Below are 26,145 nucleotides of genomic sequence, written 5' to 3' on the forward strand. Positions count from 1 at the left end.
TTTTCTCTTTCTTTATAAAGCACCCAGGCCAGTTGAGCATTGGTTAGTTTTAGGCTACGGGATGAGTGTTGAGTGAGACTTTAAATTCAATTTAAATTTATTTTTTTATTTTTAATATTAATGATGTATATAGCCAAGGTGCAGGTGCGTGTGTGTGTGTGTGTGTGTTGTGTGTGTTGTGTGTGTTGCGTGTGTGTGTGTGTGTGTGTGTGTGTGTGTGTGCGTGTGTGTGTGTATAGCACTTGACACAGCTGCCTTACTTACCCCTTCTTATTTGTGCGATAAATGTTATTTATGCTCGTTGTTGAGATTTTGTATTTGTTTTCAATCTGCAATTGAGAAACGAGAGAAATATGATGTTTTGTCTGTTGTGTTTTGCACGAGTAACGACTAGCGAGTAGCGAGTAACGACTAGCGAGTAACGAGTAACGAGAGTAACGAGTAACGAGAGATAGAGAGAGAGAGAGAGAGACAGCGAGAGCGTGGATAAACAAGGAAAAACTAATTGGAAAACTAAAATATTTCTCTTTTAACTCTTGTGTGTGTTTGTGATTTTGTTCATTTTAAAAAAAAACTTTGCAGTTTTCTCGTTGGTTTCAATTTGATTTACAGCCAATATACGATATTTGATATTGCCCCAGTGAAATAAATAAGAACTGTTGCCTGTGCCAGTTTTTGTGTTGGGTTTAGTGTAGTTATATTATGGATAGATATACACATACATATACATATATATATGTATATATACATATATATATATATATATATTGAATTCGACTTATTCAATTGAACGTTTCGGCTAGTGATGTGTGTTTTGGTTTGATGAGGTTTTTATAGCTGGTTTTATGTGACTTTGGTTACGACGCTGCAATTAGTTTCAACTACGATAAACGTTCCTTGATTTAATATATATATTTATATATTTAATTTGTATTCGTTTAAGATGATTAACGATTGATATGAAGTTGGGTTTTATTTATATATATATATATATAGATGCTTTAGTTGAGTTTATGCATTAACTTTGGTCAGTTATGTTTTTTTTTTTTGTTTTTGTTTTTAGAGCACCTCATTCTTCAGCTTTGAACATTTTGGGTTTGTTTTAATTTTTTTTAAATATTCTTTTCTTTTTTTTCTGATTTAACCAATTCGACCAAAATGAACAAAATTACAGACGTTAGAGTTTTGGGTATTTATTTTATATATATATAGTTTTTTTTGTTTTTTAGGCTGATTCGTGAATTTTGTTTTGGGTTGTATTACGTTGTGGATAGGGTACACATGCTGGGTCAGCTGACGCTTGCGCTCAGCCCCAAGACTTACCGCATTCAGCAGGCCAATTGTGGTCGGCGGCACCACGTGCAGGGGCGTGTAGACCTCCTCGTTCTCCTGCCGCACGTACAGCATGACGCGCTCCGTGGTCGGCGGCGTCATCCGGCCACGCTTCATGGGCGGCCCAAAGTCGGACATGGGCGTGCTGGTTAACATGCTCTGATCCAGGATATGATCCTTTTTGTCACTGTGCATGCAAAAAATGGAGAAAGGATATTCTTATTAGTCTCATGCTCATGGGCAGCTATAGCTGCGCGTCCTTTTGCTGTGAAAGGTGGACGATTTTTACTCACGTCTGCATGTCGGGCGGAAAATGATTGTGAAACTTGAGCGTGGGCGTGGCCACCTTCTGGCCGTGCAGCAAGAAGGGCGAGGCGCCCTTCAGTTCCGGCGAGTCAGTCTCATGGCCATAGAAGCTCTGTTGGTAAGAGAGAGAGAGAGAGAGAGCGAGAGAGAGAAAGGGAGGGCGGTGAATGAGGTTTATGGGATTATTTTTTGTGGCAGGTTGTACTTACCTTCTCCATGTCCTCGGCAGGCGAGAAGAGCACAGGCGGCTTGGTCAGATCCTGCATGCCATAGAACTCGGAACGATCTGTGACCGGATGATAGAGCTCGTCCAGCTTCTTGCGTCCGGTGGCTGTCATTTTGCGCTTGGCCGCGCGTCGCTCCTCATCGCGCGTCTTGCGCTCCGCGCCCTGTTTAAAGAGAGAGGGTGGAAAGAAGAGAGAGGGAGGCACAGGTGAGTTAAGCTGCTGCGAAAGGTGGGTCGGCGTTTTGGGCGCTTACGCAAGCTGTTGGCCAGGTGTGTGTCTGTCTGCCTGTGTGTGTGTGTGTGTGTGTGTGTGTGTGTGTGTGTAATTAGCAATCAATCAAAATGCATGGGATGCACACATATTTCGTTTATTGCCTTTTTTATTTTTATTATTTTTTGTACCTCTCTTTTATAGAAATTAATTAAATTCGCGCATGTGGCATAAGCCTGCCACAGCCGGTGGCAGGCAACATTCGACTGCAACAAGCTGCCAGTTGCTGCCACAAACAAGTTTTTTTTTCGTGCCACCAACGCGGCCAAACACCGTTAGGGTCACACAGCCCAAAAGCAACAACAGCAACAACAGCAACAAACTCGCAAATAGGCATGATTATTTTTGCATTGCCGTTAAATTATTATAAAATACTTAGCAGATGCTGCATAAATATGCATGCATCATAAATAATGCGGCGGCGCCCCAAACCAAATGGCGCACACGTTGACTCCCAGCTCCAAGCCTGGCCAATTGCCCACCTGACCAGCAGCAGCAACTGCAGCTCGATTTGCTTGATTGCCTGTGAGTGAGCGGCTAGCACACACACACACACACACACTCGCACACACACACACACACACAGAGGCTGTGATTGCTGGTTTGCGTGTAAACAGATTCTTCGCTCTGCACTTTGCATTTGTAATTAAAAATCTGCAATTGAGGCGCGCAGGAAGTGATATACCTCCCCCCCCCGCACACACCTTCCCCCTCTTAACCCCCCCCCCCCCCCCTTCTTGTAGACAATCTTTAGCTGCTCTGGTAGCCATTTTTTATGGTCTTTATATTATTTTTTCTTCTCTCAGCTCAAGTTATGCAAGGATGTCGACTGTGCACACACACACACAAACACTCACACACACATATACACACATATATACATATGTACATGCTGGCTACCTATAAGCCAATCCCCCTCCCTCCACCTCGCTCAACTGTTGCTCTGCTGCTGCGCTGCGCTTATCACAGCTACAAATTTTGCCTAGAGCATTTGTTGCACAACAGCTAAGCATGTGTGTGTTGGTGTGTGTGTTGGTTGGTGTGTGTGTTGGTGTGCCTGCATGTAAATAACTGTATTTTATTACATACTTTTATTTTATCTTGGCAAAAATATCGCCAAAGCTGCGCAGACAGCGACTCGAATCGCCGCCAATGCGGTCAATGTTCGCCGTCGCCGCCAGCTTCTTCTTCTGCTGCTGCTGCTGCTTCTTCTTCGAAATTATCTTCTGCTTCTTCTTGCCAAACGAGTGGCTTGAGTGCAGCGGTACGGGAAGGGGGAGTGGGAGCGGGAGCGGGCGCTTCATATTTGCTTAACTGCGATAGTCACAAGCGATAACGCAATTTCGGTCAGATATCGATTAAAACGTGTCTATCGATAAATTTGAGTTCGTATGAAAAATCGGTAAAATGAATATCAACTTTCTCTGTGCCAAATTGAGTTTATCTACTGCAATTATCGAGAATATTTCCCATAAGAAATCTACAGGAAGTACTGTTAAATTTATTCCACATTTTTGAGGAACAACTCCGATAATGCTATTCTATCGAACTTCGATAAGTTTGATCAACTTCCTTTGTGCCCAAGTACATTTATCTAAATCAAATATCGAAAGTGTTCGCCATAAATAAATCCCTAAAGCATGTATCTAGAAAGTGAACCAATCAGTTGACTTATCAAAGAAGACTTTAAATCAATAATAAATAAATTTGTTTATTTTCTATGCTCGAAGCACAAGTTAAATAAAGGTGTTCCATGAAACTTAACCAGAATTTGTGGTATATAAAAATGATCTGTGACGACTCGAAATTTGTCTAAAATTTTGTTATTCTTTGATATATCAAGTGCCGCCAGTTCCTCTGAACTCAACTCTATTATAGTACTATCATAATACGCCTTTCCAGCTCAACTCGGAGATTATGCGATCTAGAGTTAGCCAATTTGGTATATGGCTCGTCTCGCAACACAGACACATCAACTTTATAACTTTTGTGGTAGACTCGTAATACTAAAACAATAAAATATAATTGTACTTTGTGCACATTAAATGACGAATAAAGCTATGTTTAGCACACAGTACGTAGTTGGCTCTAAATCGAGCAACTCTTTTAAGATGGGTCCAAGAAAAACTTTGCAAAATGGCTAAACAACTTTTCTCATTGACGCTTTCCTTTAGCTAACTCTTTTGCTGGAGAATTTAGTTAAAAGTTAAATAGTTCTGTTAAGTTAAAGACTTGAGTTAAGTTAAGTTGTCAACTTAATATTTCTACTAGAAGGTTTTTTCTGACTTGGTTAAATAATTAAATTAATAATTTTGTCCTTTTAAAAACTATTTATTTTCCGTTTTTAAGAAGGAGGTAAATTTGATTTTCTAGAAACTTTTCAAATCAAAAGCACTTTATTTTAATTAACTTTTGTTTTGGAATTTTAATTTCCCTCGAAAATTTCCTTTGAAATATGTTCAAGGAAATTTGACTTTAAATATATTTAGTTTATATTTATATTTTATTAGAGAAGAGATAAAATTCTCGGAGTTGAAAAATTGTAGTTAATTATGAAATATTTTGAAAATTAATTCAATAAATTGTTTTTGCCTTTGAAACTTTGCAATATTAATTTGTTTTTTAAATGAAAACTTCAATTGTATCTTTTGAGTATTGATAAAATGTTCAATTGAGAAATAAAATGATATTGAAATAATGAAATGTTGTTGAAACATTCAACGGAATTTCCCTTCAACTCTTTGCAATCGCATGCGAATACTTTTTACCATAAAAAGCCGCCTCCGAAGATGGCAATCTTGGGAAATAAATTTGTTTGCGGCAGTTTTGAAACGTTTTTAAATACAGAAACAAAAGAAAAACGCGCAAAACCTATATTTTTCATTGATTGCATTTGCAGCCAGAGCGAGAGAGAGAGAGAGAGAGGGGGAGAGAGGGGGACAGAGTTAAAGGTGCCAAAAGGCGGCAATTGCAACCGAGTTGCAAATGCAGTGAAATCAGAAACCGAAAAGTCAGCAAAAACAAAAAAACCAAAAAAAAAAAAAAGGAAACCCAAAGAGAAATGCGTAACTGAAGAGATGGATATAGTATATATACATATAAAATAAGCTGGTACGCGAAATTTAATTGATACATTTACCGATAAACACACGCCTCGAAGTTCAGGTTAAGCCCACTTCAAGAGTGTGTGTGTGTGTGTGTGTGTGTGTGTGTGTGTGTGTGAGAGTGTGTGTAGGGGCCCTGCAGTTAAAGTATGGCTTGCAGGGCGTAGGGACAATGTGGCTTGCATTGGAGTACAATAAAAGGTAGCTTCTCCGGGCAGGTCCCGGCTTGGACTTGCAGCAGCAGCAGAAGACAAAGAAGAAGAAGCAGCAGCAGCAGCAGCGGACGAAGCAGCAGAAGTGTAATGATATGAGAAAATTAAATTGGAAATCCACGAAATGATTTATTAATAAAGCACATCAAGCGCAAAAAAAAAGTGAAGGGTTCGCATACAAAGCATGAAATCAGCGAAAGAGCGAGAGAGCAAGAGGGAAAGAGCGGTAGAGAGAGAGCGAGAGAAAAAGAGACCAAGGCGAAACATTGGCTCAAAACAAGGGCACGACGCAGGCGAAAGGATGATGCCAGGGAATCAGTGCCACAGCAGAAGGATGAGTTGGGGAAAGGAGTGTGGGAAGGGGGGCAGTCCATTTACTTTTGTACGCGTTACGCTTTCCACCTGAGCCCAGGCACGGACAGACATTGTGGCCTGATGAAGGGACAACCCATATGCCATATGCAACAACAGCCAGCCAGCCAGCCAGCCAGCCAGCCAGCCAACAGTTGCCCCCAATTCGATAAAAGCTGCAAGCGACAAGTGGCAACAACAACAACAATTGGCTGGGACTCTGCCTCGAGTCACGTCGCAGCGCTTTTAGTTAGCTTCATTCAACCTGTTGGTTGCACGTGGCAGCTGTGTGTGCGGCATGTGCGTGTGTGCCTGTGTGTGTGTGTGTGTGTGTGCGTAATTATGTGTATCTGGCCGTTCGTATGTGGTAGCTGGTCTCAGGCGCAGCATTGCGAAATGCGAATCACTTACCTTATCGCAGAAGACCTTTATCTGACAGTAGCCGCGATGGAAGACCGTCGCGTCCCGCGGATCCTCGAACGTATCGATTTGTACGTGCAGCGGCAGGCCCTAAAAATACCATAAAGAAATACCAAATGTTATAATGTTTCAATTCGAAATACTTAAAGCTCAATAATAAAATTCTAGAAATAAATACCAAATATACTAAATGCTAAATTAAGATACCAAAAATAAATACCAAATGTACTAATCAATCATAAATTCTAAATATTAACAGCGCTTTTGGTCACCTCTGATTTTAGATGGCCTTAAAATAGAAATATACCAAATATACTAATGATTCAATTATAAATACTAAAGATGAATTACTAAATTGGAATAAAGCCAGCATCAATTGAAATACCAAAAATAAATACCAATTATACTATTAATAATATTTAAATCATAAATACTGAAAAGGAAATACTTTAAACTAGCTGCGCCTTTAGCCAGGCTTGACTTAAGCAGTCTCTAAGGTACCAGAATTAAATACCAAGTATACTAACGAAAAATACTAGCGATGCGTTTAGTCAGTACAGACTGTAGCTCTCGCGTATACGATTTGTACGTGCAGCGGCAGTTCTTAAAATACCAGAAATAAATACTTAATATACTAATGATTCAATCACACAAAATACTAGTTGCGCCTTTAGCCAGTGCTGACTGTAGCTGTCACGTATTGCTCCCTTTTGGCTTTTAATGGCAAGCAGCAAAAAGAAACTCTTGACCAGGCCGAGTTCGTGTGTTTCTGTCAATGAAATATCAACTTGATGGTACGCATTACAACATACGAAGGATGCAACAACTGCAACAACTGCAACAACAAGAACAACTCTCAACTGACAAGAGGAAGAAGAGCAACAGCAACAACAACTTCCTACGTATATGTTTAGAGTCGAGAACTGTAGCAATCTGTCCCCTCCCTTCATTTTCTTCTTCATTTTCATTTATGATGTTGGCCTTGCAGCGCCTCCTGGCACGGGTATTATGACTATGTGATTAAGTGTGTAACACAGGTAACACACTGGCAAACGGGAGCAGGCTACACGCCTTGGGGCCTGGGCCTCATCAACTTGTAGACTGTAGACCCTGTCGCTCTGTGCCCAGGTGTTTATTAAGCCAGCCATGAACAAAGAAATAATGAAAGAGCTTGAAGCTTACAACAGGCTTCTGCTTTTTGCTGCTTGTGTGTTCCCAGCTAGGGCCGGGCTAAAGACTATAGAACTATGAATTAGTATTATTTATACTATTTTTATAATTATATTTAGCTGTTAATAAGAAACTGCTCAAAGATTAATTCGTCTCTTGTGTTGCCAGCTCCATTAAAAGTTAACAACATTTTCAAACAGTCTGGCAGCGCTAAATTAGCTGAGCACCTCATTAAGTTGGCTGCGATTAATTGATTCATCATTTATTTAACGAATTTGTGGCACATTTCTGAGAAATGCATTAAAATGCAAGTACTTGGTATTTAATCATTCTATTAGGCAGCTCTGCTTCTTACTTTGATAATAAATGCAGACTGCAGAAAATAGAGAAAGGGAAGGAGAAAAAAGCTGACTCATATAAATGCAACTGATGCGACTCCTGCAAAATCCAAAATATTCTTGGATATATGGATAGTCATGCGCCCAATCCCACATCCATCTATATATCTATATATCTATGTATCTATATACATATGTATCTATGTATCTATATACATATGTATCTATGTATCTTTTTACATATATATCTTTATATGGCTGCATATCTTTAAATCTATATAATTATATATGTATCTATATAAATATCTATAGATATTTGTATTTATATATATTAATATATATATGTTTGGCGAAGAAAACTCACCTTAACACCTTTTTGACTGCTAAAGTCCGTGCTGAGGCACTGAACCGCAATGTTGATCTGTGGAAAATAAATGCGATGCAATTAAAAGCGAGGCAATTAATATAAAATGAACAGAAAGAAATGAAAAAATAAATAAATGGAAATAAAAAAGAAATTAAAGCGACAACAAAATGATAATAAAAACAACAACAGCAAAAAATGACAAAAAGTGCAAATTGAGAAGGAAAAAAAAAAGTGCGTCTGGGGGCTGCGACTGCGATTGCGACTGTTATTAGAAGCAATTGTTTTCTCTCTATTAAGTCGATGTCCTCTTTATGCCCACGACAGTTTAAAAAATTCCAACACACACACACACGCACACACGCACACTCGCACACACACGCACAACCAAAAGGCGGGCATACTACAGTTGGTTATGGCCATGGCAATGCCAATGTAGCTGGAGACAATAACAAGGCAATACACAGAGGACCAAACCAAACTGTGGCAACATATCTGCACAGGTGCGGTAGGGGGACGCAGTGGGAAGTGGGGAGACGGGGTTGGGTTGGCTGCGGCAAGTTGACTTGTGCAACGCATCCAATTCATTTTTTTTTTCTGCGCTCTTCAGTTTCGACTTCGATTCAGTTGCTCAGCGACAGACTTCAAGTCGCTGCGTCTGTGTGCGAGTGTGTGCGAGTGTGTGTGTGCGAGTGTGTGTGTGTGTGCTTAAAGGCATTTTAAGCATGTCCAAGCCAGATGCGACGAGCCAAAGACAAACAACAGCAATATATATATATATATACATATATATACAAAAAAAAAAAAAAAGAGTAGAAAATCCATCAACGCAAAAATACCAAAGGAAACAATCTTAATGGTAAAAGTGCAACGCGGTCGACGCAGCGCTGTCGCAGCCGGCGTCGCAGTCGGCGTCGTCGTGGACGCATGTCGATGCTGGACGACGTGGAGCAGTATTTAATGTGAATAATTAGCGGGCGCGTACCATATAAGAGAAGCGACACAGACGGCAGGCAGTTGCAGTTGCAAAGAGAGGGGACGGTGGACAGGAGTTGGCGGGGAGTGAATGGGGGGGGGGGGAGGTGGGGGGTCTTGCACAAGCTGCAGCACCTGCGTGTCGGTGCGTACGAAAGTTTTTTAGCTGCCGCTGGGAAAGGCAAAAGCAAAAGATACGCGCGCGCGCGCACAAACAGCGACAGATACAGATACACACACACACACACACACACACGGAGACAGATACAGATGCGCAGATACATAGCGCAAGAGTGTGCGACGAATGGGGAGGGGGGAGGGGGATGCTGCTGCCTAACGGCATAAAACGAAATCGACATTATGCGGCCTTTTGGCTGCATCGGCGACGGCGACGGCGACTCTCTCTCGGCGCAATGTCTGGACGCGGTTTTTGGGATTAACATCTCAGCGCGTAAACAATTTGTAAATAAAAAGCGCGATATCGAAATGCAGCCAAAATGCACTTATGGCCATAAGCCAGACAGTCAGCCAGCCAGCCTGTTAGCCAATTTAATAACCGCTTGCCAATTTGACGCAAGTCACTGAACTTGACAACTTGTGGAAAATCAGTGCATTTGGCTGCAATGAAATGGCTGGAATTATCAGGCAGAGCGCGCATGCGCCCAACCCTATATAAGTATATATACACATCTTTATAGACAAGGCCTTCAAAGAGACTCCGATTGACAGCTGCTGTTGGAAAACTTTGCTATTTGGATCATTTCGATTATTGAATATCTTAATATATATATATATATGTGTATACACATCTTTATAGACAAGGCCTTGAAGGAGGCTCCCATTGACAGCTGCTGTTGGAAAACTTTGCTAGTTGGACCTTTGAATAGCCTGTGCACTCAATTGTTGAAGAACTTAATATATATGTATATATACATATCTTTATAGACAAGGTCTTAAAAGATTCTCTTCATGACAGCTGCTGTTAGCAAGCTTTTGTATATATGATCCTATATAGCTTATACGCTCAAAGTATGCTTGAAAATCTTTACAATATTATTTATAATCAAAGAAAATATATTACAGACAGAATCATAGACATATAATTATCAGCAGACAGCTGGGAAAATAGTCTTCATATTTGCTAAGAACAAGGACCTCTAACTCGGCTTTTGAAGCCAACTTTATTATCAAACAAAATTAATAAGAGGCAGCTCTAAAGGTAGTCTCGCTATTTTGCTAAAGTTGTAAGATATTACAGGGTACAGATACAGGGTATCTGCTAGTCGTAGATACAGATCGATCTGTTAGGCATTGGCAGTGAGATAATTTGTAGAGCTTGGTGAGGATAACTTGGACAGTATTCTAAATAAGCTTGCTACAGGGTATCTGCTAGTCGTAACTGCTAGACCGACGTTATACGCTTAAGTGAGCTCAATTATAAAGCTCATATTTGGCGGTTTTTTTTTTCATTAAAAAATTCCACTTGCAACCGAAATCAAGCTTCTTACAGGGTATCTGCTAGTCGCAACTGCTAGACCGATCTTACAAGCCTAGGCAGAAAATTAAGCTGCATTATAAAGCTCATATTTGGCGTTTTTTTTTTCAATAAAAAATTCCACTTGCAACCGAAAGCAAGCTTGTTACAGGGTATCTGCTAGTCGCGCACAGGGCACAACGTAACTCGCTGCTTGCCGTTTCATTTGGATTTGTTTATTTTCGGGGTGGAGCCTATGACTCCCAGTTGCTTGAATGCATCTGCATTCCAATTACAATGTTGTTCAACTGTTTGGCGGTGCTTCGGCAGATTGGGGGTTGGGTGCTGCAGCAGTGAAGAGGGGAGAGGGGGGAGGGTGGAGGGAGGAGTGTTGGCGTATACGTAATCGGAGGACGGCGCATGGCGCTTGATTCGCTCAATAGAATTGCAAATATTTGTGGCGATTAAAATTGCTGATAATTGCTAAATTAAACGCGCGGCCAGCTCGGGCTTAAAGCCAAAGCTTTGGCAATAAAAAACGAACAGAAGGAGGGAAAGAGAGAGGGAGAGAGAGAGAGAGAGAGAGGGAGAGAGAGGGATAGAGAGAGGGGGAGAGCTAGCGAGCGCAAACGAGACTGAAATTGGTCGAGGCAGGTGATTAAAAAACTAAGTGTCATAAATAAATAAATGCATAAATTATTCTTTACAAAATAACAACAACAAAGGCGAGAGCGAGACGGCAAGAGTTTTGCGGCCCAAACGTGCGACAGAGATGGCAACAACAAGAGGCGACTGTGCGACGCGCGTTGAATAATTTGCGTTGTACGCTGCAATTGAAAATAAATCACAAATTAATTCTTACACACACACTCACACACACACACACACACACACACACACACACACAGAGAGCGTTTCATTTATTTGCCGTCTCGTTCATAAAATGTATTTTTGTTGTTGTTTTTTTAATTGAGGCGGCGCTCGGCCCCATACAAAATGGAGACCACAACAGTTAGCGCTAAGGAGGCGGGATGGGGATGGGGATGTGCGCACAGAGTTCACAGGTGCTTGGCACTTACCTTGGCAGAGCTCTCGAGCGGATTCCAATAGACGGCGATGGCATTGTGCGACACTTCCTCGATGCAGCCAACAAGACCAACCGAGTTCTTTGTATCTGCAACAACAAAAACAAAATCAAGAAAAATGTATGAGAAACACTTCAAAGAGAGGAGGGTGTTGTTTAGAGGGGAGCGTGGGGGGGGGGGGGAGTCGCATCGTATCGTTTGTATTAACAATTAAGGAAAATTTTCTGTGACAAGTGCCTAATGAGTTATGTTTGATGGGGCAAGCGTGCAACAGGATGCAGCAACACTGAGAGAGAGAGAGAGAGAGACGGGGAGAAGTGGTTAGAGAGAGGGGGAGGACGGGGACATGCAAAGGGGCACAGGCAGCCAGCGAACTAGCCAAGATTATCTACAATCAAACAAAACCCGAACGCATTGCGCGTTTATCAATGTCATAACTCGGGCTGCATGTTGCATGTTCCCTTCTGTACCTCCCCCCTGCCCATCAACCGTTCAATAAAAAGCAACAATTTACGATCTGGATATTCTATACACAACCCGGTAGCGCTTGTCGCTTCAACTCGTACGCACCTGCATCCAAGATTCTTTGCTTCACGGAATGCTGACGACTGTGCCAGAATTGCCAGGCCTTTATCTCGTCCTCGGGACTCTTCTCCTCGCGAAACATTAGCATGATCACACTCTGCAAATGTAAAAAAACCGAAAAAGAATAACAATTAAATCAAAGAATTATTAAATGATGAGAATTATAAAAGAGTTGTTTGATATATTCGCGTATTGTTATTGGTTCCTGTTGTAGGCTGGGACTCATGCCATCCGTTATAGTTATAGGATATTTTCAATAGAAACTAATCGTTCCTATAGCAGCTATATGATATAGCTATCCCATATATAATGCCTGCAAAGTTTCAAGACTGAGAAACAAGTGCGCATAGAAAGAGCCAAATGCTAGATAACTCCGATTAATTGTTTATGTTTAAGTTATAAAATAATTCAAATATATTAACCAACATCTGGGATGTGTGAACGTGTTAAATATATATATTTAACAGACATCCGATTTGTTGTAAACTTATTGGAAAACAATAAAAAAGAGTTCGAGAAAGTTTTCCGCATATATGATACTAATAAGACTCGTGTTATCAAGGCTCTCTGACAATTATGCTCTTTGCATTTCACTCTCAAGCTATTTACAGGGTATATGCCTGTTGTTACTCCTTTTGCGGCTAATTATATGTGAGCTTTTCCTTTCTCTGCTCTAGCTCTCTCCCTCACTTTCTGAAAATTACACCCAGAACATTAAACTCTCTAACTTTGAACAGGGTATCTGTCAGTCGTTCTTTAGGGCCAGCCCGCTTGACATATACGCGTTGTGACACATGTTTTGTTGGCCCATGTCGATCTATTGCTCGCACCCAACAAAGTCAAAAGGATTAGAAACAGAAAACGCAACAATAATGAAAACAAAAAAATGAAAAAAGGACTAACTCGATTTAGCAGAAAAATATCTAACACACATTTGTATCTGAGTATCCCGAGCGTATTCGTATCTGAGACGCGTCCGTTCCCAGAGATATTTGCATTTTGTATGCATCATTTACGTGTTTTTTCACATTTTGAATAATTACGTTGACAGCGCAAAAGGAAGCGCACAGATAGACGTAGGAACCCGAGGAAACCCCTTTGCCAAATTGCAACCCCTTTGCCGCTAACCCCGACTACCCCCCGTTTACCGCCCTGTCTAGAAGATCTTTGCATCTACCGATTACTCGGCATAAATATTTTTGTGTATTTTGTGCGCCTTTTTCTTCAATCTTTAGTTTTCTACCAGCATTTTAATTTTTTTTTTTTTGTTCGGCCTCTGTGTTTTATATATCGTAAATATTCATGGGCTAATCAGCTCGTAAATTATACCAAGTATTTTTTTTTTTTTGATTTTTGGTAAGTTTTTCACCGTTAGGCATTTGGGAAATGGATATGGAAATGGACACGTCTATGCAAATGCGTTGCTTTGATTTTTCTTTGGGTTACTTTTTCCTCGTCGATTCTGTAGTTTCTTGAGTTACACTTAAATGTGCTTTGTCTTTTTTTTATGGAATGTTTGCTGCCAGCCCGAAAAAGGGCGAGAGGGTTAAACAAATAAGCTCGTAAATTCATTTTGACACTTTTTTCTAGCGACTCTTGCGCAAAAATTATTGCACTTTTATGGTAATACGAGACGCTGCGGCACTTCATAAAACACAATTAGCAGGGGTAGCCAGAACTATGGAAAATTCAAAGGTAGGGGTAGTCAAGACAGTCACCAGATGGTCGCTAGAGCTCGAGTTCTTTAAGATCTAACAGAAGTATTTTATATAGATATTCTTTTAAGTCGCCAGATGTTCTCTAAAGCTCTAAATCTGCCAGAACTATTTTATAGTTTTATCTTTTAGATTCAGCAACTTACGATCCTACGAATTTCAAAGCATTGCAGTAAATATTTGCTTTTATATTAAGATATTCATGTTTCCAGGATCTCTAAGAACTCGTTTTCTTTTTCTTTTAACATGTTTTCTCATGAGATATTCATGTTTTATTTGTGAAATGTTTTATCAAGATCATGAATCATATTTGGAATTCTTGGGAAGTTTTTCTTTTAAGCAAACTGTCAACTTATTTCAAGATCTCTCGGAATACTTAAGATCTTTAAAAAGTTTCAAGAACAATTTCAATTATTTCTTTTTGCTCTTCACAAAAATTTCGCACATCTTTCCGTTTTAGCTTAAGATCCTTCAGATATTTAAATTCATGTTCATTTAATTGAATTGAATTCAAAATCTTCAAATTCGGGCAATCATAATTCGTAGGCCTTTTTAATTAATTTAAAGTAAAGATCGTTGTGACTTTTATTTGTTTAAGACTGAAGATTTTTTGGATTTCTATATAAATTTTGGCCAGCTTTAGGATATTTATTTTCTTTGAAATTCCTTTGGACCTTTCAAAATATTCATTAATTTTCTTTCTATTTATGCTGTGAACTGTAGTTCCTAAAATTCAGGAAATACTCGTGACTTTTTTTTTATTTAACCCAAAAATCTTGTGTAATTTTTCAAAATATTCATTAATTTCCTTTCTGTTTATTTAGTATAATTCCTTGAACTCAAGATCCTTGGGCCTTAAAAGAAGTTTTTTACTCTTGTTTTTTTTCAACTTTTTTTCCCATTAATTTGTCGCAGCTTTTTATTTACGTATGCAAATAACATTTGAAAGACAGTTCCAATTTCAGGGCCTAGATTGTCGAGACGCAGAACTCAAAACTCAATTGTTGTTTACTTAGCGAACCGTTGGCACTTCCACATTCACAACTTTTTCTACTCTCCCCCCTCCCACTTCCTTTGAACTACCCAAGTTGGCACTTCCCATTTTGAACTGTAACTTTGATTGTCATTCTTCTAAAACTCAACGGGTTCAGTTTACAATTTGCATTTTCCAGTAGCAGTCGAGTCGAGGAGCAGACGTCATTTAAGCTTATCTGATTGATGATGTTGATGTGTATTGTGCACAACTAGGAAAAAATAACCATGTAGTCCTGAATAAACATGGGCGAGAGAGCGACTGTGTGTGCGAGTTGGTGTGTCTGTGTGATGAAAGGCTCACAATTTGCATTGAGCGGCATATTCAAATTCTCATAAAGGCAGCGCCTTGGCGTATCATTTATCATTTATCATCGGGATATGCATATGAAGACGAGATCAGAGCAGAGCCTTAAGCAGGATATGCGTGTCCTTGTGTGTGCGTGCCTGTGTGTCTGTGTGCAATTGAGCAAAGGGTGGCGAGTGCTGCCAAACTTGATTAGCGCCCGGGCATTCTGACATTCTGAGCTCTGCTCGCGGCAACGCCAGGACTCACAGCTGACAAATCGCAGGATGAAAAGGGTTTGAACTGGGTGTTGACAACAGCAACAACAACAACAAGAACTGGTAGCAGGATCAGGCAGCTCCACAATCAATAGGACTTACCTTAACTGTTGTATTCTTGATTGGCTTATCCGCATCGTGCACATACTCCAGCGTTATGCCATAGAACTGACCCTTATTGATGTAGGTGATGCGATCGTCTTCGCGCCGCTGCGACGAGCTGATCGGGCTCTCCAGATTATAGCGAAAGCCCACATTTGTGAAGCTAAACAAATATATATATAAAAAAAAAAATCAAATACAGGAAAGCAATATAGTAACAGTTAGTTAATTTGGTTAATTCGTTGCCGTTTGACTTACATTTTTGGTATTTGTATTTTGTCAGCATCATTTTGGCGCCCGAAATCGTGCCAGGGTCGCGAACGTGTCGAGCCATTTGTGCTGGTATCCACCAGCGATGTGGTTGGACTATTCTGACTGCCATGCACCACGGTGCGCTGCTGTATGCTGTTCACCGAAACGGGTATGCTGCCATTGGCATCGATCAGGGTGCCCGGCTGACACAGTTCCGTATAGTCGAAGGACTGCAAAAGATTGGGTATAAATTGGCTTGGTTAAAAAATCGAAATGATATTGATTCGTTTAGGTAAATAGAATTAGGCTTAAGTTTAGGTTTTAATGGACACGTCACGCACTTTATGTGGCTACTCGTTACTCGCTACTCGTTACTCGTTGCTCGTCACTCGCTACTCGTTACTCGCTAAAAGTTTAGTGTTTTATTTGTATAAGTAGTTTTAAGTCTAGGTTCTAAACGTTTTAATGGACACGACACGCACTGCGCTACTCGCTACTCGTTACAATTTACTCGCTACTCGTTACATTTTACTCGCTATGAATATGCAGCTAGCTGCTTGGCAGCTTTGCCTGTGTTTGTGTGTGTGTGTATACCTGCTGTATGTGATTCTGATCCCGCGGCGTTATGGCATCCGTGCCAATGCCCGAATCGGGACTGGGCAAGTCCACGGTCAGACCCGCCGCCGTTATAGCCTTGGCATATAGTGGGGTGCCGCCGCTTTTGCCCGACTGTTCCTGCTGCTGTTGCTGTTGCTGCTGCTGCTGCTGCTGTTGCTGCTGCTGCTGCTGCTGTTGACTGTGGTGGTGTGCATTGCTGCTGGTTAGCACTGTGGTGGTGGTGGGCGCATTGCTGCTGAAGCGCGCCTCATAGACGCCACCCACGGGCTGCGGCTGCGTGGCCGCCGTAACGGATACATCCTCGCCGTAGAGACTGCGCGCTGTGCCCGCTGGCACATAGCCACCTTGGCCGTCAGGTGCAAAATATTCACGATAATAGGGCTCCGTTATGAATGTGGTGGCGGGCGGTGGGCCGGGCGGCAGCCTGCTCGCCGTATACATGCCATAGCTGTCCGTTGTGATATATGGCCCGGGACTGGGACTTTGCGCTTGCAGTGTGCTCTGCTGTGTGTTGGCGCCATTGCTGCTCTGCTGGTGTGAGGTCTGTGCAGGAGTTCAGGTCAGTCTCTCTCTTTCTCTCTTTCTCTCTCTCTCTATCTCTTTCATACGCTCTGCTCCGCTCGCTCACTCACCTGTAGATAAATCTGTGTGCCGCCCGTGGTAGCATACATCTCTAGATCTGTCGCTGTCGCTCTGGCGGGACTAGTTGCAGTTGCGGTAGTTGCAGTTGTTGTTGCTGCTGTTTTATTGCCTATTTCGAATGCAGTTGCAGTTGCAGTTGCAGTTGCAGTTGCCTCAGCTTCGGTTCTAGCTGCATCCACGCCCAATATCTGTGAATTTTCGTTTGGATTTGTGTTGGTTTCTGTTTCGTTCAACTGTTGCAACTTTGGAACTTAAGATCTATTTTTAGGCTATTACGAACTCAACTCAGGTTTTGTCTCTTATCTGATTTGTTAGATTCGATTAGATTGGCATAGCTGTGGCTTATAATAGCTTATTATAGAGTGTGCGACTCCTTGGATCTTTGCGTGATCGGATGCCTGTCTAAGCTACATTTGAAGATAGAATTCAGATTGATCGCGAGTCTTTCCCAACTGATCTCTAATAAATGCTTCATGTAACTGATCTCGTTTAAATCTCAACTTAAGTTAATTCGTGTAGCTCAGAGATCTTATAAAGACACTCTGATCTCGCATAGTTCCTTAGGCAGGGCCTTCAGAGGAAGTCTGACTGATCTTCGCGTGATCGGAGGCGAGTTTTAGCTACGTTTGAAGAAGGAGTATAGATTGATCGATTGATTGATTGATTTTCCCACTGATTTCTAGCAAATGGTTCTTTTAAAGATTGTCCGATCTCATTTAGATCTTTGGGCAGAGCCTCTAGAAAAAGCCTGAGTGCTCTCGGCGTGATCAGTGAACGGTTTTAGTTACTTTGGAAGGTGGAATTCAGGCCTTTTCGAACTGATCTCCAATTAATGGCTTTAATAAATTATCTATGTAGATCAGCGACAGTTTTTAGATTGATCTCAGGCCTCTTTGAAGTGATCTCCAATAAAACCGAAACCTTTATTAAATGCTCTTGATAAATGATCTCAGCCAGATCAAAGGCTTTTATGGGTTAAATTAAATGAAGATTTAGACAAACGAAGATCGTGATGAGCCATGTATCCATGCATATTCATATTTCTAGAGTTAACAAATGAGCACAGACGCAATTTTTCAAGAACTTAACTCGAACGAAGTCAAGACTGAGCGCTGAGACTGATCTTTAATAGATCAGAGAGACCTTCAGAAGTAAACTGTCAGGAAGAATGTTTGGATAACAACGAGACCTTCATTGGAGACCATGTTGTGCTGATATTTTTTTATAGATCGAGGCTAAATTGATCAGAGATCAGATCAGAGACCTTTTTGAGGCTGATCTCTAAAAGATCAGAGAGAGCGAGAGAGAGCTCAATTCTCGCAGAGATCTTTTGGAAGTTGAGCTCAACTCTCGCAGAGATCTTTTGGCAACTGATCTTGCATAGATCAGAGATCTTTATACGAAGCCAAGACGTAGAGCGCGCGCAATCCAAATTCTACAAGCCGGCACAAATAATAATAATATAATAATAATGCTTCGAATTGGTTCAGCATATGATTTGTTTGGGGAATTACATTGATTGATCGCACACACGCACAAAATAGACAACAACAACAACAACTGCTGGTGGTCAATGTTTATGTTGGTTGATTGATAACTGATTGTGAACGCGGAAGGTCAAAACGGACCATGGTTGACAAAAGAGCGCGTCTCGTGCGTTGAGTTCTTTTATTTTTTTTTTTTTTTTTTGAGCTTGACTTTTGTATATTGCCTGAGCTGATTCATAAATACAACAGCCACAGGCAGCAATAAGTACAGTTTATAAAATAAAATATAAACAAAAAACAACAACAGCAAGAGCAAGAGATAAATGCTATAAAAATCGAAACAGTCGTCGGTTGTCGTCGAGTGGAAAGAAACCAATTAAAATGCGAGAAAAAAAAAACAACACAGTCCATATAACTTATACACAGATGCTAGATGGTATATAATTATACATATTTATGTATGCGTATATATATATAAATATATATATATATGTGTGTGTGTGTGCATATGTTAATTAGCATTGCTTATTTTTTTTTATTATTTATTTGTATTTTATTGATCGCACCAAAATGTCAAACGTTTTTCGACGCTGTTGACGCGCGCGCTAAATGAGGTAATACGCCAAGATACAGATACAGATACAGATACAGCTAAGAGATACAGATACAAGATACATTGGGTTAGCTGCTGGCCGGCAGGTGCCACGCCCTGTTTAGCTGGCGCGTCCAAGCATCTAAATTAACATTTTTTCTTTCTTTCGGTTGATGAGTGTTTCACGCAGCCGCCAAAAGAAAGTGAAATCAAAAGACGTCAACAGCCACATGGCCAATTGGCCGGGCCCAAAGCGAGCCACGACAAAGAATCGAAAATTTCAACAACAATTTAGTTTAGTATTGTTTTCCACAATTACTTGGCAGCTTCGATTGAGCGCGCAAATCATGAAAATGTTTAATTTGAAAATATTTCAACAATTTTTTGACTTTTGGCTTTTGGGCAGGTGTGCGGCGCGCGTTGGGCTGCTCTGCCACGGATTCTAGCTGCGAGCTAATTAAATTTGTTCATAAAAATCAATTTGCATTTTGAAAAAAACAAAAAACAAAAAAAAAAAACAAAAAACTTCAACGTGCAACGTCAGAAAAGGCCTTGGCTAGTGAAGCTGAGCCAACGATCCGACAGATATTTTGTATTTTTCGATTTTCGGTTTTTTTTTTTCTCATTTTTTTTTTTGGTGCGTGTCTTTAGGAATTGTTCGTTAGCTTGTGCTATTATAAAACAGCGCGCTTTGCATATGCCACACACACACACGCACACACACACACACACAACTGAAATATCTATACCGTAGATGTCCATATTAAACTAAGTTTTAGAATTATGCTAAACGCGTCTCTCTGGCATATATTTATGTATGAGGAAGAAATAAAAAACAACAGCAACAACAACAAAAAATGAGTGAAAAAAAAACACACACACACGCACACACACACAAAGAATTTAAATAAAGCCAATTAACTATTTTAATGCCTTTGGGTTGATAAAAAGTGAAACTTTTTTTTTCTACTACTCGTTCGTTTGTCAAGAATCTATTCAGCTTGGCCGTTTTATGCATATCGTTAATTCTCGGAAATAAACCAAGGCAAAACAATAATACATACAGAAATTATTAACAATATTAAAATTATAATATTATTACTATTATTATTATTATAAGATATGTTTTTGAATAGTTTTGTTTTTTGTCATTTATTTTTGGGATTTTTCTCAAGTAACGTTGCGGGGCTTTTGGTCGGTTTCGTTTGGGCTTCAATTAAGTTAGTTAGCTACCAAGTTTAAGCTAAGCAACTAAATATAAAGGTTGAAGTTCAGTTGAGTAAGGCTTTGACGTCTCAGAAAGTTGCTTGCTTTTTTCTATCTGATTTATCGATAACATTTTCAAAAAAAAATCAATTTAATTTATGACTGTCCCTATTATCTATCTATAGAGGAGATATTTCCTAAAGGATGTCTCCAAATTATAAACTTCTTTGTGGTTAATTTAAAACGAAATACAATTAAAAGCCTATCGATAACACGTTTGTCTTGTCTATCGATTAATGAAAATGCAATATGTGTGCGATGTAGCTCTTGTATTTAAAGTTAAACTCAATAAATATAGGCTATAATTAATCAGTAGCCTCTTTCGACTACTTTAACCAGCAAAAAACCTGTTATCGATAATTTATCGATAGCGCCTTTAGCCGTACTTTTGGTATTCTAATAACTTTATTGGCTTGACTTCCTACTACGTTAAATATATATCGATTTCTGTCAAGTTCAAGCTTTTGCCTTTGCTTAGTTTTTGAAACATTGAGCCAAAGCTGTTATCGATAAAACTGCTGGCTTTTATTGAAAGTCTTTTTTGTGGGCTTTGAGTTAATTTTAGTTAAATCTGGTTACTGTTAAGACGAACACTTAATTACAGCTACTTTGTTGCAGTATTTATCTCTAAGTTAAACATTTATCGATAGCTCTCGTTAAACAAGGCTTGGGCGTTCTGAGCAATTTTTACAATTAGTTTAACAGCAGGCGGTTTATTGACACCATTTGTATTTTGTTGTTGAGTTTTTTGTTATTGGCTAACGATTACACTTTCCGGTCTAGAGTTGCAATAAATTGCAATATCAATTTTTCATCCATCATATATATACCCATTTTTTTTTTTTCATTATGTCATTTGTTCAGTGTGTGTTGTTGTTGTTGTTTTTGTTTGGGTTTTTTAATTTAAATTCTGTGGCATAAATTAGTCAAGCGATTTGTTATACGATTTGTATATAAACCTTTCGACTTTATAACTCTAGGCGACGCGTGTTATGCAAATCGAAGTCTAAGACAAATATTGCGAATAATTAACAGGCAATGCGAATAATAAAATATAAATTAGAGTGCAATGCAAATTGCACAGACAAATGTATATACATATATGTATATATAGATACATATGGGCAATAACAACCAGAACAACAATGACAACAAGAAATTCAAACAAAACAAGCCAATTAAATAGTGCTGCACAAATTTTGCTCAATGAATTTTGCTGCTGCTACACACACACACACACGCACACACGCACACACACACGCACACTAAAAGCCCACTCTCATCTGCAAAAAGCGTCAAAAAGCAACAACAAACTGTTAAGTGCCGTTGTTGTTGCTGCTGCTGCTGCTGCTGTTGCTGCTGTGTTCTCGCGCGCCAAACAAAAGACTTAGAGCACAAACTTGTTCGCCGCGCGTGGGTGTTGAAAGGCAACGCGTTGCGGCTCAGCTGCTGCTGCTGCTGCTGCACGCCCACACGCAGCTTGTTGCTGTTGTTGTTGTTGTTGTTGCTGTTGTTGTTGTTGTTTGTTTGTCTTTTGCGCGCGTTTGCTCAATTTGTGTTGCATTTGTTATTTGTTGTTTCTTTTGTTTCGTTTTGGGCGCACGTTTGCATTTTGATTGCAGGTGTTTTTTTTGTAAATTTAATTTATATATGTATATATTTGTTGCATTAGCTAACTGGGCAACTGGGCGCCCACATTCCAATCAAGCGGCACTATATCACATATCATATATCATATACGTATATATATATCATAACACAATATGCAAAATAGCAGCATATCGAATTCGGGCGCACACACACACACACACACACACTTACATATGTTACAGTATTATTTGCGCAGGGAGAGGGGTAAGGGGGCGTGTCGATTTTGGTTTAATGACACTGATCACTGAATCTGAACAATATATAATACACTTTAACACGTTGTTGTTGTTTTTGTTGTTTTTGTTTGCTGCGCTCGCATTACAAGATTTTACGCGCAGGAGAAGCATACGCGTCCGCTCAAAAATCAGACGAATCGCAGAAACGATCCTACTCCGACAGCGTGATACGACTGACTGACCGATTCCACGTATGACAACGTCGGCGGCGGCTGCGACGGCGGCGCTACCTGAACGAACACGCACACATGCGCACACACACAAGCGCGCGCAGACAGACGTCAGCGGCGTTGCGTCGGCCAGTTGGACCAGCGTACACACACACACACACACACACACACACATACACACACAGGCGCACGCATATCAGTTCAAAATGGTTGGAATCTCTGCGGCTGTCGCATATTCTGACATGCGCTGCGGCCGGACAGGGCGTTACAAGCAGCGCTGCGCGGCATTAAAAAATAGTTTTCATTGATTCGCGAGCGGATCGAACGAAGGAAGAACGCAACAGTGGGCCGGAAGTGCGCACTTAACTTTTGTCGCCTTTGGCTTATGTTGTTATCTTTGTTCTTGTTGTTGTTGTTGTTGTCAGTCGCGCAATTTCCCAGCACTTGTTGTTGTGCAAGAAAAAGCGCTTTAATTACGACTTGGGTTTTTCGTTTTTTCTTTTCTTAAATTTATTAGCTGCCGTTGTTTTTGTTTTTGCATGCAATTGATAAAAGCACATCAGGCAGGCATCGAACATGCAACATGCAACTCGAACCGACCAGCAGCATGGCAGGCAACTGAGTCTAAGCGCAAGCGAGCTGCTCTTATGCGCAGCATGCGTGCGTGCGAGCGAGCGCAATATACAAATCACACAGGCACGCACACACACACACACGCACACACGTGTGAGCAGCGACGTAGCGTTGATCGTGTATAACAAGTTGGGTGTATAACAGTTGCTCGAATGCAAACTGAGCGACGGCTGCTGTTGTTGTTGTTGTTGTTGTTGCTAGCTGCCTGCCTGCCTGCCTCCAGTTGCTGTTGTTGTTGTTGTTGTCTCATTGCTTTTGCGTCAATAGAACGACGACGAGCGACGAACGACAGCAACAACAACAACGGCAACGACGTTGATTCGTATTGGCTGCAGCCACAAATACTCATTGCTCGCACACACACACACAGCCGACAGACCAATTGCAGGTCTTAGAGAAGCAGCGGCGACACATAAAAACCGCAACAAAAACAACAACAACAACAACATAAGCAAAAAACTCGCATATTAATTGAGACAAACAAAGTAGAGCGTGCGCAGGATGCGCTGCGACGCCTGCGCTGGCGCAGCTGCCCATACGAAACTAATTTCTAATTGGATTTTGCTGTTTTTCGTTTTAATACCCTGTTTTCTTTTTTTTTTGGGTTTTTTTTTTTTGGTTTTGCGTGCGTGTCCATTAAAGCGTTAAATACGTAAGACTTGCTATTTTTGTAGTTTTTAATTTTGACATTAACTTTTCCTACCTTCTGCGTTATGACCGAACCATTTGCCGAGGCGCCCAGGCTGCCGTTCTTGGGATCCTTGCTCAAATCTTCGGGCTCACGCTTGATGCTCAGCAGCTGCTGCTGCTGCTGCTGCTGCTGCTGCACTGCAGCGGAGACAATTGAGCCCGCGCTCCCCACGCCCGCGGTGGTTATGGTTACAATGTCGCTGGGATGTGGCGGCTGCTGCTGCTGTTGATGCTGCTGCTGTTGCTGCTGCTGCTGCTGCTGCTGCTGCTGATGTTGCTGCTGTTGATTTGAGATTGTTGTTGTGGAGACCACGCCGGTTGTGGCGGACGAAGATGAGGGGTGTGAACCAAGCAGAAAGCCTTGAATTTCATTTTGCGATAGGCCAGAGACATCGATAGGTGTGGTCTGGCCATTCAGTTTGCCGGCGCTGCTCGCATTGCTGCAAAAAGACAACAAGAGGAAGGAAATGCCAGAGCGACAGAGATAGCAAAAGTTAGAGAGCAACAGAGATAGAGAGACAAAGAGAGTGAGAGTGAGAGAGAGAGAGCGCGTTGCATGAGTACAAAGTTTATAAATTGTTTGCCTAATTTAAGTGCTTAATTACTTAACTAACTTAATTACTTAATTGCTTAACAATTAACATACACCCACGAGATTGTCGCCAGCGCCTAACGGTACACAGAACGAGTCCAATTCAAAACCAAATCCCAATCAGAAACTGACAATCAAGAGCGCAAAATATGCAGCAATTGCAAATTTTCAATAGCTAATCCGTTGGCTGCGCCTAATTTGCCAGCAACAGCAACAACTACACCTGTAGCTGCAGCTCAAGCTGTGGCTGGACCTGTTACCAACTGGCCAATCGACTCAAACACACACACACACACACACACACACACACACACACGCACGACACACACAGCCAAATAGGAGCAGCGACAACAACTGCGAAAAAGCAAACCAGATTCCAGCTGCAGCTCGAGCGAGTGCGAGTCCAGCGGCTCGATGAATACAAAAAAAAATACAGCTTTTGGCCAGCTACGACAACAACAACAACAGCAACAACAGCAACAACAACAAATATCTGCACAATAAAAACAAATTGCATTCAATGAAAATAATCACAAGCCGTTTTCTCTCTCTCGCTCTCTCTCTCTTGCGGGGTAAAAGGCCGCAAAATGTTTCAAATCAATGACAAATGCTTTATTTATTTATTGCTTTGTTTTTGTTATTGTGCTGGGTTTTTCCCGTACTCCACACACACCCCCCCCTCTCCTCTACACTCACACGCAGCTTTTGTCAAGGTCACAGCCCAAAATTGGGCAAGAAAATTTATGCTCAAAATCAGCGCAAAGAACTTGTTGTGATTCTTCACGAAATTATGACGTCAATTGTTTAAGCAAAAATTTCAACATTTAAGCTAATAAAATTGCAATTTTTTTTTAATGAGCAACTTTTATGAAGTGTACTCAAACGTGTATTAAGTTCAAGCTTAACTTAAAACAAGAAACTAACTAAATGATTTTACAACAGATTCTGCTCTCAATAAAATCTCTCTGCAGCAAATAATTCGCATTGATGAGCTTTGACAAAATAATAAAAAAAAAAGGGTGATTCATAATTTCAGCAGCTCGATGGCTTAATAAAAACTTGTTTCAAGCCAAAACTGGCTTGGTTTTAACAATAAATTGGACTTAGTCGCAGTCGTTATTTGTTTTTCATTTGTAAAGTGAAATTTTCGATCTTGAATGAATTTTATTCCGCTTTAGGTCTCAGCTTTGTTTTGATATTTGTTTTGAATTTGTTTAATTTATTATTTAATAAATAACTTATTTACGACCTTTTATTTGTTTATTAAAACAATATTTTGCAACGAGTGGAAGGTACTTAAAGTACCTTATCTAAGTTACATGGCAAGAAATTTATATCGGAAATTTTTTACTTGAATCAAGTAAGCCTGTTTTGAAGATTTCTCACACTTAGATCAAGTTAGCCCAGTTATTTGATGCTAGCTTAAAAAAGAGAGATTTAAGTTCAAGATAGGCCTAGTTACTCAATTTAAGCTTCCTTGTATCAAGTAAGCTAAGTTGTTTGATTTCGGCTTAAGATTTCTCAAACTTGAAACAAGTAGGTCTAGCCACTTAATTCAAGTTGAAGATCTCTGAAGCTTAAATCAAGTAAGCTACGCTAATTGATTTCAGATTTTGTAAGCTTTACTTGGTTTAAGTTCAAAATACGCTTTGCTACTGGCTTCAAGTTCAAGATAAGCAGAGTAACTTGCT

General features: G+C 40.4%; 1 protein-coding gene across 3 annotated transcripts in view; it reads right to left on the bottom strand.

Annotated features, from left to right (window-relative positions):
* grh (grainy head) overlaps positions 1-26,145 on the bottom strand; it is a 43,023-nt gene that overhangs the window by 2,477 nt on the left and 14,401 nt on the right. The window contains exons 2-14 of one of the 3 annotated variants that reach the window (XM_032436007.2): positions 23,876-24,290; positions 17,129-17,326; positions 16,473-17,039; positions 15,885-16,108; positions 15,627-15,789; positions 12,199-12,310; positions 11,623-11,717; positions 8,095-8,151; positions 6,214-6,312; positions 1,848-2,027; positions 1,626-1,750; positions 1,324-1,519; positions 265-329 (exon numbers count right to left, since the gene is read on the bottom strand). In XM_032436007.2, coding sequence (XP_032291898.1) covers positions 265-329; positions 1,324-1,519; positions 1,626-1,750; positions 1,848-2,027; positions 6,214-6,312; positions 8,095-8,151; positions 11,623-11,717; positions 12,199-12,310; positions 15,627-15,789; positions 15,885-16,108; positions 16,473-17,039; positions 17,129-17,326; positions 23,876-24,290 — 2,496 coding nt within the window. Of the gene's footprint in view, positions 1-264; positions 330-1,323; positions 1,520-1,625; positions 1,751-1,847; positions 2,028-6,213; positions 6,313-8,094; positions 8,152-11,622; positions 11,718-12,198; positions 12,311-15,626; positions 15,790-15,884; positions 16,109-16,472; positions 17,040-17,128; positions 17,327-23,875; positions 24,303-26,145 lie in introns of all 3 variants that reach the window. The other 2 variants (XM_032436006.2, XM_032436009.2) reach the window with 2 other exon arrangements.

The sequence above is a fragment of the Drosophila virilis genome, chromosome 5 (genome assembly GCF_030788295.1).
Source record: "Drosophila virilis strain 15010-1051.87 chromosome 5, Dvir_AGI_RSII-ME, whole genome shotgun sequence".
NCBI classification, from domain to species: domain Eukaryota; kingdom Metazoa; phylum Arthropoda; class Insecta; order Diptera; family Drosophilidae; genus Drosophila; species Drosophila virilis.